This window comes from Acytostelium subglobosum (genome assembly GCF_000787575.1).
Source record: "Acytostelium subglobosum LB1 DNA, scaffold: scaffold17, whole genome shotgun sequence".
Lineage (NCBI taxonomy): Eukaryota > Evosea > Eumycetozoa > Acytosteliales > Acytosteliaceae > Acytostelium > Acytostelium subglobosum.
In genome coordinates, this window is record NW_012236516.1 from 632,237 (window position 1) to 645,000 (window position 12,764).

Consider the following 12,764-nt stretch of genomic DNA (forward strand, 5'->3'; position numbering starts at 1 on the left):
AAAACATTTTTGAAGACGAGATGGTCGTGTCTGTGTGTGGCTGCTGCAGTGGATGTCTCTGTTATCAAACATCCGTTTGAACCATTATTATCACGACAATCACAGACTGATCCTACTCCTATCGAACAATGTCTCACAGAAAGTTTGAAGGTACCTATCGACATCAATAGATCATCAATCAACTCAACTCAACTCAACTCAACTCGAACGAATCGACTCAACAACATCTTCAGACTTGCGAATCACGATGACGATGATGGATGATGATACAGAACGAAGATACAGATGATTAACATGTTATCACCAACATAATATAGCTCCACGTCACGGTAACTTGGGTTTCCTCCCAAGAAAGAGGGCCGCCAGACACCAAGGCAAGATTAAGTCCTTCCCAAAGGATGACCGCACCAAGCCAGTTCACTTGACTGCTTTCATGGGATACAAGGCTGGTATGACCCACGTCGTTCGTGACTTGGAGAAGCCAGGTTCCAAGATGCACAAGAAGGAGATCGTCGAGGCCGTCACCATCTTGGAGTGCCCACCAATGTACATTGTTGGTTTGGTTGGTTACTTGGAGACCGCTCAAGGTCTTCGTCCATACAAGACCGTCTGGGCTCAGCATCTCTCCAACGAGTTCCGTCGTCGTTTCTACCGTCAGTGGTACAAGTCAACCAACCGTTTGGCCTTCACCAAGTACACCAAGAAGTACGAGGGAGACGCCAAGAAGTCGATCGACGGTGCCCTCGCCGCCATCAAGAGAAAGTGCTCCATCATCCGTGTCATTGCTCACACCCAGGTCAACAAGTTGAACCTCGGCCAGAAGAAGGCTCAGGTCATCGAGATCCAGGTCAACGGAGGTACCGTCGCCGACAAGGTCGCATGGGCTGTCCAGCACTTTGAGAAGACCATCACCGTCGACTCCATCTTTGAGGAGAACGAGATGATCGACGTCATCGGTGTCACCAAGGGTAAGGGTTTCAACGGTGTCATCAAGAGATGGGGTGTCCGCAAGCTGCCAAGAAAGACCCACAAGGGTTTGAGAAAGGTTGCCTGTATCGGAGCTTGGCATCCATCCCGTGTCTCGACCACCGTGCCACGTGCCGGTCAGCTCGGTTACCATCACCGTGTCGAGACCAACAAGAAGATCTACCGTATCGGTGAGGCTCAGCCAGAGAAGGGTGCCCTGCTCCCAACCGGTGCCACCGCCTTCGATATCACCAACAAGACCATCACCCCAATGGGCGGTTTCGTCAACTACGGTCTCGTCAAGTTCCAGTTCCTCATGGTCAAGGGTTGCGTTGCTGGTCCACGCAAGAGAGTCCTCACCCTCAGAAAGTCCCTCCACGAGCACACCTCCCGCTCTGCCCTCGAGAAGGTCGTCCTCAAGTTCATCGATACCTCCTCCAAGTTCGGTCACGGTCGTTTCCAGACCTCCGAGGAGAAGTTCAAGGTTATGGGCCCAATGAAGCACCAGAAGAAGCAGAAGGTCGCCGCCGCCAAGAACTAAACACTTGTCGTCCACTCCTTCCACTAGCCCACGATGGTCGTCTTCCCAATAAACTTTCAAAGATAGGATCTAAACCAAAACCTACTCAACCTCATCGTCCTTGGACTTGTTACAAATACTTTAGATTATTTATTATTATCACAACCAGACACTTGGAGTCTGGTCCACTTCAATACTGGTGGGATTGGCGTTGTCTTTATCAGACTTTTGATCAGATTCATCTTTACCAGTTATGGTATCAACCAAATGACCTGGATGGTATATGATCATCTTTGTTAACTCATTGATGGTGTCACCAATCTTTTGGAACATTAGTTGAACATGGGGAACTGGCAAAGATTCTTGTTCAATTTTCCAGACTTTAAGGAGTCCAGATGAAAGTATTAAATCATTAGTCTATTTGAATATTGGATAATGTATTAATTAGTAAGAATACAATAAGGAGGAGAATAGTAGATTAATTACCTTTTCACTAATCTTTTGATGGTATTTAAGTGGTTTACAATTGATTAGAGGTGTTGGGATATTCTTTGGGGAAGATCTGAGGTATCTGGTTAAGGCTCTTGAGTTCATGTTTAGTTAAAGTTATAATATTAAAATATTATGTTATTACTATTATAAAATTACTGTATAGTTCTTATTATTATTGTTATTTTGTTATATAATTGAATCAACTTAACTTAGTTTAAATACATTATCATCTAACTCTTTTCCATCACTAGGTGGAAGGGATGTCAATCATTTAATTGACCCCCAAAAACACCAAAATGGGCTTTTTTTGCAGCCACATCGGTCAATCAAATGATTGATTATTGAAGGTTCCAGGTTCTATCAGTCAATCAATCATATTGATCTGAAACTAAAATATGCTAGAATTATTCTACATTCATTTGTAGTACTATTGATTAGATGTTCTACAACCTGTCAATAGTACTAATCAACAACAATTGGAGGGATTCTTGGATACGATGACTTCTTGGAAGTATGACCAAGGATGATCTGATTCATATCACGGCGATTGATCGTCCCTTTGAGCACTCGATGGAGCACCTTTCAAAGATAAGCAGAGCAATGAACTTTGCCTGTAGACATGTAAAGATTGGTTCGGTCAAGACAATGAAGAGATGGTCCATCTACTACTCATTGTTATCCAAACACTTTCTACCAATGGTACTCACTCCACTTTGTCATCCACAAGGTAGCATTGAGTGACATCAACGGAACCATTCACACAAAGTAGAGATGACTTTACTATCTCAATCAATATTCAACAAAGTATAGTTCATTCTTGGTTCACATCACATTATCTGACAATATCAATATTTGTGTAAGCTCCTTAATAGATTTCATTGACTATCACGTATATATAGCATTTATTCAACTTTATATTGACATATTGCTGATTAAGATCGATTGGTTGTCTGCTTTTGCCACCTTGAGTGGACACTTTGGACAACATCTGTAAAAGGAGAGGTAGATAAAGCTTGGGTTGAGAGTCCTCACAGTGATCTTCATAAGGTTGGGTTGATCAACAATTGCAATCATCTTTGTGATGATTTCATGTATGGTATTACCAATCTCATCCTTGGAGATTGATATCCAGTCGTCGACATAGATCTCCAGTAATTGGAGTGTTTGTGCTGTGCCTTGTGCGGGAATGAGTGGCAAAATAAACTCCAGCTCTGTGACGACCAATGACAATGTCTTTAGTTGTCGACATCCCTCGTAGAATCGCTGAACGTTCAAGGAGTATTCTTTTTGTTTCGTCGCATATTCACTCGGTTTGAGGATGATCTGTTGGACATTCTTGGCCTTGTAAAGGTTTTGGACTGGATGGTCCTTGAACATGTTAATGAACGTGATGTGGTCAAGTTCATTCTCGTCCATATGTCCAAGAAGATCATACTCATCATATCCATACCCTTTGCGACAAATGTAATTGTAGTAGCCAGTATTCTCCAGTGCACCATGAGCCCAAATGAAGTTCAGACGTGTGCCAGCGTCACTGGACAGCTTTGATAGGGCGGGCGGACCTGCTGGTGAGTTTGAGTGTATTTCTATATCTTGCAATGTTGGATGATCATCGACATAGACTCTGAACATCTCAATGAAGCATCGTGAATGGTAGTCAGACACTCCATCTCCATCCATTTGTATCTTGACAACACTGTAAGGCTCTTGGCTATTTTGTTCGGATAGTTTGCACATTTTGCGTTCAATTATATAGTCGGGGACCTCCATGAAACAGATATATCGTAGATTCGGCTGTCTACGGACATTGATAAAGATAATACTCTCACCACTATTGCCTCCAAAATCGAATGGCACTGTCAATGATTGCAGACTATCAAGACATTGTTCAATGTGATCAGGGGGCAGGAAGGGAAGGTCCAGTGCATTCAAATGAAGAGGTGCCTTGGTGAACAGGCAGTACTTGGAGCCAATGTGGTTGATCATGGAGCCAATGTTGAGTGATGGTGTGACATGGTTTGAGATCACTGATGACACTGCTTGATGGAATCCAATGCATACAGTTGATAACGATACCACCCATTTTGAGTCCAAAGAGTCATTGCGAATAGTCAGGATATGTTCAATGATTTGTTTAATCAACATTGGTGAGAGTGATGGAGTTGAGAAAGTGTTTGAGTGATCTAATGATTCTAGTGAGTCCTTATAAAGCTTGGCGATCGAAGCCTTCTTGTACTGATTGTATAGTAGCATATTTCGTTCAAACTCATCATTTCGCTCCAACCTGGCCAACAGTGCACTCTTGGAAATAGGACTAATCCATGAGGGAATCTTGAGATGGTATATCTTTAGAGTATGGCGCCACATTAAAAGACGAAAGATCACTGTGGGATGACAACAAATACTGGCTAGATGACAAAAGTCACTTCTATATTTTGGTATGCCAATAGATTGAGTCCATGCAGCAGCATGATCAGGACACGAGTTCAGGAACTCATAGAATGTAGATTGATTAATTTGTCCTTTAGAACTTTTGATGAGTCGGTTGATGAATTGGATGTCCAACATTGAATGGCGTGCCAGTAAGCAAAGGAATGGACCAATTATAAAGTCACGAATCGGAAGCCCTGTCTTGAACTTGTCAAGGTATGCCTCGATCCATGTGCGATATTGTTCAATAAACTGAGCATCATCCTCCAACTTGAAGCCATCAAAGGTGTTGTTCAAAGCATGTATTGCCAAATCGATGTAGTAGTCACGCTGTTCATTTGATAGTCTTCCACCCATGCCCTTGACCATGCCAAGCAATCCAGTGGCAACGCTGAGGGGATCACGAATGGATGAGTTGTGTGGTCCAAAGTTTTTTTTTTGGTCAATCGATATTGATTGTACACGATCCATTATTGGCTGCCATATATCCACACACTCGCCAAGTGATCCAAACAGTTTGGCAACACCTCCCAAGTAACACAATGTATTTGGTGTCTTGACCTCCTTCAGTACTATTGATTCCAAATGATCTTTATAAAATTGTAACTTTAAGTATGATTGATTGATTGATTGATGATGGAAAGATGGTCAGTGAAAGATTATGGAGATCGTCCATCTGAACAAATATACAACATACATTCTGGAATGATGGACCAAGATGAGTGATTGCTTGGCACGTGATGTGTGGTGGTAGTCTGCTGAGGAGTCCGAGAAGGCGATCGGATGGTTCAACAAGTCGAAGAAGTGGTAGTAAAGATATAAAATCCTTGTCATCGTTATAGTTGAACTGATTCTTCTTCCACTTCACCTCTACCTTCTCAAACATTTGAAATACCAAGTTTTGGTTAGCCTGTTGCTTTGTTGGATCATCGAGTGCCATTGCATAAATTGTTGATAATCCAGTGGTGAGGTACCTCTCTTCACATCCTTGAATGAACCTGTAGTAGTAGTAGTAACATAATGGTTAGTGATCGAATGATTGAATGATTGAATGATACACCTACTTGATAACAAGTTGTTTGTGATTGATTAGAAGTGATGTGGCGATGTTTGGAACCTTCTGGAGGTACTTCAACTGTTGAGAATGATCGATGGTTCGTCCAACGAGGTCGACACTCGGAAATTTGATGAAGGATTGTGCAAGCTCATTCTCAACTGCATCATGTCCAAATGCATATGTTATGTTGTCAAAGTACTCCTTGCTATTAATGTGTGATGATAACAATATGAAATAGGCTGTGAGTAGTTGTTGTTGACGTACAGCATCATCCTTGCATTGAACCATTCTCAAGAAGCCTGGATTGATCAAGAAGTGAGTGTGTTGATCCAGTGATGGTGGGCCATCGTGTACTCTTATGAAGGCCAATGCCAGATCGAACAGAGTGATGTTGATGCCCTCCATTTGATAAATAGCTGAATAGTCAACGTGTATCATTTCTTCTTCCTCTTTAGAAGGACGTACATCTGTGATCATTATCCTTTCAAATAATTTATACATATACACTTTGTACTGTATAGGAAAACTGGTGATTGCCTGAGCATTTATAAATGAGTTAGTTTGCAATGACTGACTGTCCATCATTGATTGAGTGTGATAACATACCTTTGATATGAGTGGCAATGCGTTTATGAAGCATACCAGGTTGTTGTTATCTTGTTTGAGGTCAACTGCCAACAACTTATCAACTGCATTATTCAAAGGCTCCACTTCTTTCTCATCAAATATCATGTTAGGCCTGTACTTATATCTCTGCCATATCTCATTGATTACATTGATGGCACTGTCCATCACTTTATCTCTTATCTGTATCACAAAGTCTTGCTCAATGAATCAATCAATCAAACAAAGTTTGAGTTCAATTTATCTATTTTATTTCAATCCTATCCTTTCCAGTCCTTCCAGTCTCCCTCCTCTTATATCTCCATCATCGATCATCATTATGATTATCTGTTTGTTGAGTACTGACGATAGGCATTGTTACCATACTGATATGCATTGTTTGCCATGCTAGTCGCCATTGATGTCAACTTCTTACTTCCATCAAGTACTGCACTCGACAATGACTTGATATCAGTGTTGGCAATGTTATTGTACAAAGATGATGCAATCTCTGTAGCTTGAGCTATATTGATTGATTGATTGGTATGATTGAGTGAATGAATGAATGAATGATTGTATGAATGTACAAACATACCTGGTATATATTTGCCAGCAGAGTATGATGATAATGAATGAGGTGATTCGTTGCGATCATAGTATTGAGCACTGGAGATGGAGGTGGCTCCGGCAAACTTTGATAGACGTACTTGTTTGTCGGGATCATTACTATCTTGATCATTGCCAAAGTAGTGCTGTGATGAGATTGACTTGGCCTCACCAAAGTTCTTCCTTGCATAGTCTGTCTCTTGATAGTTGGTCGACTTCTTATGATCATCCCCTCTATTCAATGGCTCATACTCTGTCTCATCAGTGCTGGCATACTCTGTAGATCTGCTCTTCTTTCCATGTTGTTGAGATGATGACTTGTTATCGCTGCTACTATTGTTGTATTTAGTAATGATGGTATTTGGAATGATGATCAATGATGAAGTACTTACTCGTGTAGTGGCTCCATTGAGAACTTGGATGATTTAGAGAACCTTGGCTCTTCCTCATCTTCTTGTTGATGATCATTGTGTTGTTGATCCTCTTGTTGTGACTTCCTGCCACCTCCACTGTTGCCGCCACTCTTCTTAGAAGACTGTGCAGCCACGACAGTCTCTGGTATTGAGTCCCAGTCATCATCGAATGATTGTTTGGTTATTTTCTTGGCTGAACCAGTCTTCTTGACAGAGTTGCCACCACTTCCTTTCAATGTATTCTTTGACGATTCAAAGTTGTCCCATTCATTATCATCTGTGAGTGTAACAACATGAGATTGTTTATGATCGTGTCCATCCTCATGTTCGGACTGATGCTGGGTCATTGATAATGGTGCCAATGATATATCAAGACTATCACTCTCATTCAATCTGATGTATCATTGAGTTAGTATCTTTCATAAACTGAGTTCCCAACCATCTTTTCTATTACTTACGACTTGAGTGCCTTTGCTTCCAACAACTTCTTGTAGGTTGCCGCGGCGGTAGAGTCATACTTCTCCTCAATCTTTGAATTGATAATACCATGATCAGTAAAGTACTTCTTGGCCTCCTTATTTCCACCGCACTCCATTATCTTCAATTGTAATAATTTCCACTTGTCATATTTAATTGATCTAAAATGTAACAATAAATTAGTATTCAATTAATAACAACTATTAATAACAACAATGCGTACCTAACAAATGAAATATGAGTACCAAGGAATCTGTGATTGGAGGCACAGTCTACACAGAGATAGATAGCATATGGTAGTGAAGCCCAAATTGGATTCTTTGCATTGCAATCAAAACAAACTCTATTCTCCAACTTGTGACATTGCTTCTGGAAGAAGGCATTAACTTGATCTGCCTCAATAACTTGATCCTTATTATTCATCTTCTTTGCAATGAAATATTTAACTTATGTTTAGATATATGTAAATATAAGTATGTAATCTGGTAAGTATATATGATAATGAAGCTCTCCTTACCTCTATAACATCCTTCCATCCATCCATCCTTTCAATCATGAATGATGTAAAGGTTGTGTTTGTGTGTGTTTGTGTGTTTGTGTGAGTACCCATCCATCCATTCAATTTCAAACAAAGAAATAGATGATGAATGAAGAGTGGGCTTGGAGTGTGCTCAATTGGGCTCACCCTTCTTCATCATCTGACTCATCTTGAAAGAAGTTGGGTGTATTTATTGGTGATGCGGCATCCTCCTCCGTTGATAGTGACAACATAAGCAGATTCTTGTATGATTAGAAAATGCCTTACTATATTTGTACAAGTCAGTCAAATGTCAGTGTCCAGAATTATAGGATATACATATTTAAAGAAAGTATCTTTATTATTGGTAGAATCATTCAAGTTTGTAATTATTATATTTGATGTGGTTGAAATCTTCTACAAAGTCTGATGAACTGAGGGAGGAATCAGATCCAACCAATGGATTTAACAGCATACGATATTCACTATTCCTGTTAATAAAAATATTACCAAAAAATTGAAATTAAAAAAGATAAAAGGTTAAAAAATAATATTATTATTATTATTATTATAGATATTTAACGACATACCCTTCCTCATGTCCTCTCAAAACTGATACCATGATCATTATTAATAATAATATAATAATTAATTTCATAAAAGATCTGGTTCCTTTTAATGTTCTTGGTGGATGATATTGTAATAATTGAATGAACTAATGATTGATAGTTTGATTGAAACCGGTTTCAATATATATTGGATAAATTATCATTTATATATTGATGTTATTATTATAATTTATTTAACGGGACAACGATCAACTTTGTAAATATCACACACACACACACACACACACAAACATTAATAATGGATTCCACGAGTTACAACTGGTTGATACGATGGATATCAACCCGACCCAGTACCTTGCATCCAAAGAATTACCAGCAGTAATCACCATGTGTATTAGATGACCGGATCATTACATTGAATTTAATTATTCGAGGTATTGTTGATATTGTTGGTGCCAGCACCACAAGAAGATACCTTCACGTGTATTGAATGAACTGATCCTCAGCAATGGCGCCTGTAATAGGAAACAATCGCTTGATCCTATCTGATATACTCTCCTCATTGAATTGAATCAGTCGTTGTAGTGCCAACATGATGTAGTCTGTGCCACCTCCATCACCGACGACTACCACTACATATCCATGTAATGATTGATCGATCACCATTGTTGTGTTGATGCCAAGTGGTCTGATGGCAATGGTGTAGGATTTTGATTGATTGCTGTTTGGATGAATGGTCAATGTTCGAATGGACGATGGTAACACATCAAACTTATTGCACTTGAAGAATGATGACGATATCACCAGATGCTGCACACCATTGGGAACCGAGCCCTGCTGCAAGGCCATGTCAAATCGTCGTCCAAGGTTCAATGTCGTGATACCCGATGGTATTGTTCCGGGTGGGATGGGGCAGAATGTTATCGGTGTCGCAGATGTCAGGTATCGCCACAGCTTCACAGCCAAATAGTCTAGGCCCGCCGGAATCAATCCAGTAGGCAATGGCTCATTGATCTCGAATCCAAATGAAAGTCGCTTGACTGAACTGGGGATGGATGATGTTGGGAAGCTGTTGGCGAATGAATCGTATATCTTGAGGTAGGTCACAGAGTCTGGGATGCAAAGGACACGTGACGGATGTGGTCGGTAGGATGCCAGCATCAGTCGGAGTAGTGATTGTGGTAGGATACCGGCTGGGAGTGAGAGATCGAACGACCAGCCAAGGTAGAGACTCTGGAGTTGCTGAGGGAGGACACCTGCTCTGAGTGGTCGGTTGTACTTTTCGCCAAAGGACAAGTGTCTGACATGATCTGGGATACAACCGGGTAGCAATGGTTGATTGAATGTATCATTGAACTTGATCCTCACGACCTTTGTATTGAGCTCCAATGTCTTTAAGTTTGACAAGTGATTGATCACCATAAAGTCATTTGATTGTAGTCTTTCACGTGCCTTTTGTTGACGTGCATTCTGTTGTTGTTGAGGTAGTTGTTGATGTTGTTGTCCACTAAAGTGATCAGCATCACCATTCAAAGAGTTCATAATCAATTGTTTGAATGATCCAAGATTGAACATTGTATTGATATTGTTGTTGTTGCTACTGCTGTTGCTACTGTCATTGTCATTGTTGTTGTCATAGATTGATCGATCTTTGAGTGATTGAACTGATAGTCTTGCATATTTACAACGATCATTGAACATTGACTTGGAGGACAACACTACACAGACAATGTCAACATTGTCCAAGTATGATACAATGTGTCTCAACAACAAATGTGATAGAGATGTCAAGCTTGTCGATGTCATAATCATCCTCTTGATTGTTCTATGATTGATTGATTGATTGAATAACTAAAAATAAGATATTTGTCCATGGACATCAACTTCGTTCATCAGCAATGAGCGCACACGAGGACAGTGGCACACAGTTTATTTAGTTCATCTTTCTGATGAGGTTGTTGATGAGGTGCTCACGGTTGCCAGCATCACCTCCCTCGAGGAAATGGATCTTCTTGTGGTTGAAACCTCCACGTGGACAGTTGAGCTTGAAGGCCCAGAGGAAACGGTTGACCTCACGGAAGTTCTTGCCGCAGGTGAAGATCTCGTGGATGATGTCCTCAACGCAGATGATTCCGTAACGCTTGAGACCGTCGAAGACCATCTCGTTGTTGACGAGTGGGATACGCTGACCTCTGATCTTGGCGTGACCTCTCTTGTAGATGAGCTCGCGGACTGACTTGAGGTTGGGGTAACCGTAGGCGATGTATGGCTCGACGAGCTTCAACATGTTGATCATGGCCTTGTTCAACTTGACAAAGACACCGTTGTTCAACTGGAGCAAACGGAGGAGCTGTAGGATCTTGCGTGGCTTGGGGCCAATACCGTTGATACCGCGGATACGGATGACAAAGGCAACCTTAGCCTCGGGTGGGACGTAGAACACGTTGGTGTTCTTGGCCTGACGCTTGAGGCTGACCTGCTTGCGCTCGGCGTTACGGTACTCACGAGCGTACTTCTCGGCACGGAGGAAGTACTTGGCTCTCAATCTTGAGGCTCTCAAGCGGGAAGCGCGACGAAGCTTGGCAAGATCGACGGTCTTCTTCTGAGAGGTGGCTCTCTGCTTCAAGACAGACTCTGGGACTGGGGTGGCAGCTCTGTTAATGATTGGAGAAAGGGGAGAAAGGGAAGAACTAAGTGTGAAAGATGAGGGGCAACTGACTACGACTACCTCTTGTGTGTTTGCCCAGTGTTGCCATTGCTGGCGACATGGGGATGGACATGCAACAAGCAGGTATACGCTCTGAATGCTCTCACTCCTGTCACAAGACAAGCATAATATTTAATTGAAACCACCGAGAGTGACTGCAGCTTCAACAAAGCCTCCGCCTCCTTGTAAGTTGTCACCTGAATCATAGTCAAGTTGTTATATCATTGTCACACCTACCTCAAAGCAAGAGGTGAGTGGACGACGAATGAACATGACTGGTTGAGTTGAACGAACAAAGGGGGCTGAGAAGTGTTGGGATAGAACGAGCGTGATGAGTGACTAAGTGTATCTTGTCCAAAGGACACTCAACAACCTGGCAAACATACAACGCGCCGAGTCTACAAATAATTAAAGGAAGACCAGCCATGAAGGTCAATCTTCCTCAAAGCCTCTTGGTATGGGGGCGCAACTCGGATGTTATCACTTGACATTGACCACTAAAGGTCAGCATGTCGGTGGCGACATCCAATATGCGGGGACCAAGCCATACCTCAAGCAACTTGTTTGTAATCAGGGAAGTACAGAGCATGGAGCATGATAGACGATGCGAGTGATTGATTGATTGAATGATATGCGCAAGTAAGCAATCAAACAATAACAAACACAACAAAGTGCTATGCATAAGCCATTTGGCAACTACACTGGGTAGTCGTGTACAGCCCTCGCTTTCACCTTGGGAGATTAAAGCAATGGTATTGTATTTGATCAGACACTGCTAGAAGCAACTACCCGACCAGCTCACGAGTTGCCCCGTGAGTCAGAAGGATGCCACTTGTCTAGAGTGTAAGATACAAAGTACGTTTTGTGGATGTGCATCCGGTTCTTTTCGAAGGAGTTGCTGAACTTCTCAATGTCGAGAGGTACAGGTGACCAACATCCATCTGTTGTGTTGTGCATTTGTTGAGGAACGTGTATCCGAATCCAACCAAGTGTCAATGAATGGATACATGTATCGATCATCAGCTGTAGATAAGGATGTGAGGTGATTGGTGGATGCGTTGCTGATGTGATGGATGGATGGATGGTGATTGGTATGAACCTTCTCTATACATTTACTGTTTGGTGGTAGACATGTTGGCTATACGTGTGCGTGACTGATGAATGAGCAACAAGACGAGTGTCGTGAAATGAATGCTGGAGGTGATCTTTTGTGCCCCAAGCTGGCTCAAAGCCACACTTCGCTTCAAATCAAAACAAAAATTCAAAAATAAATGTATTGACAAACGAAACAACGATAACGTTACAGCACGTTGTTTGGACTTGATTTGGGGAAGTTCAAAGTTGAGAAACACTTGTGTTTGGGTGCATGAATGAATGAACAGGTAGAGATATAGATATAGATAAAGA

At 41.5% G+C, this 12,764-nt stretch overlaps 6 protein-coding genes across 6 annotated transcripts; 1 reads left to right on the top strand and 5 right to left on the bottom strand.

Annotated features, from left to right (window-relative positions):
* Positions 1-128: 128 nt before the first annotated feature.
* SAMD00019534_082720 (hypothetical protein) lies at positions 129-1,507 on the top strand (the record flags this gene model as incomplete). The annotated part of the gene is made up of 2 exons (XM_012896732.1): positions 129-150; positions 318-1,507. 2 exons carry the CDS (start codon positions 129-131, stop codon positions 1,505-1,507), a joined length of 1,212 nt encoding a protein of 403 aa, XP_012752186.1.
* Positions 1,508-2,890: 1,383 nt separating this feature from the next.
* SAMD00019534_082730 (hypothetical protein) lies at positions 2,891-4,231 on the bottom strand (the record flags this gene model as incomplete). Its single annotated transcript, XM_012896733.1, has 1 exon — positions 2,891-4,231. One exon carries the CDS (start codon positions 4,229-4,231, stop codon positions 2,891-2,893), a length of 1,341 nt encoding a protein of 446 aa, XP_012752187.1.
* Positions 4,232-4,701: 470 nt separating this feature from the next.
* On the bottom strand, positions 4,702-5,870 carry SAMD00019534_082740 (hypothetical protein; the record flags this gene model as incomplete). Its single annotated transcript, XM_012896734.1, has 4 exons — positions 4,702-4,799; positions 4,903-5,014; positions 5,106-5,406; positions 5,473-5,870. The coding sequence occupies 4 exons, from the start codon at positions 5,868-5,870 to the stop codon at positions 4,702-4,704; spliced, it is 909 nt and encodes a 302-aa protein (XP_012752188.1).
* A 542-nt stretch (positions 5,871-6,412) lies between these two features.
* SAMD00019534_082750 (hypothetical protein) lies at positions 6,413-7,682 on the bottom strand (the record flags this gene model as incomplete). The annotated part of the gene is made up of 4 exons (XM_012896735.1): positions 6,413-6,591; positions 6,664-7,007; positions 7,067-7,480; positions 7,546-7,682. 4 exons carry the CDS (start codon positions 7,680-7,682, stop codon positions 6,413-6,415), a joined length of 1,074 nt encoding a protein of 357 aa, XP_012752189.1.
* Positions 7,683-9,127: 1,445 nt separating this feature from the next.
* SAMD00019534_082760 (hypothetical protein) lies at positions 9,128-10,456 on the bottom strand (the record flags this gene model as incomplete). Its single annotated transcript, XM_012896736.1, has 1 exon — positions 9,128-10,456. The coding sequence occupies one exon, from the start codon at positions 10,454-10,456 to the stop codon at positions 9,128-9,130; it is 1,329 nt and encodes a 442-aa protein (XP_012752190.1).
* A 130-nt stretch (positions 10,457-10,586) lies between these two features.
* On the bottom strand, positions 10,587-12,490 carry SAMD00019534_082770 (hypothetical protein; the record flags this gene model as incomplete). Its single annotated transcript, XM_012896737.1, has 2 exons — positions 10,587-11,304; positions 12,474-12,490. Coding segments are annotated over 2 exons (735 nt in total), but the record flags the coding sequence as incomplete, so codon positions are not given.
* Positions 12,491-12,764: the final 274 nt, after the last annotated feature.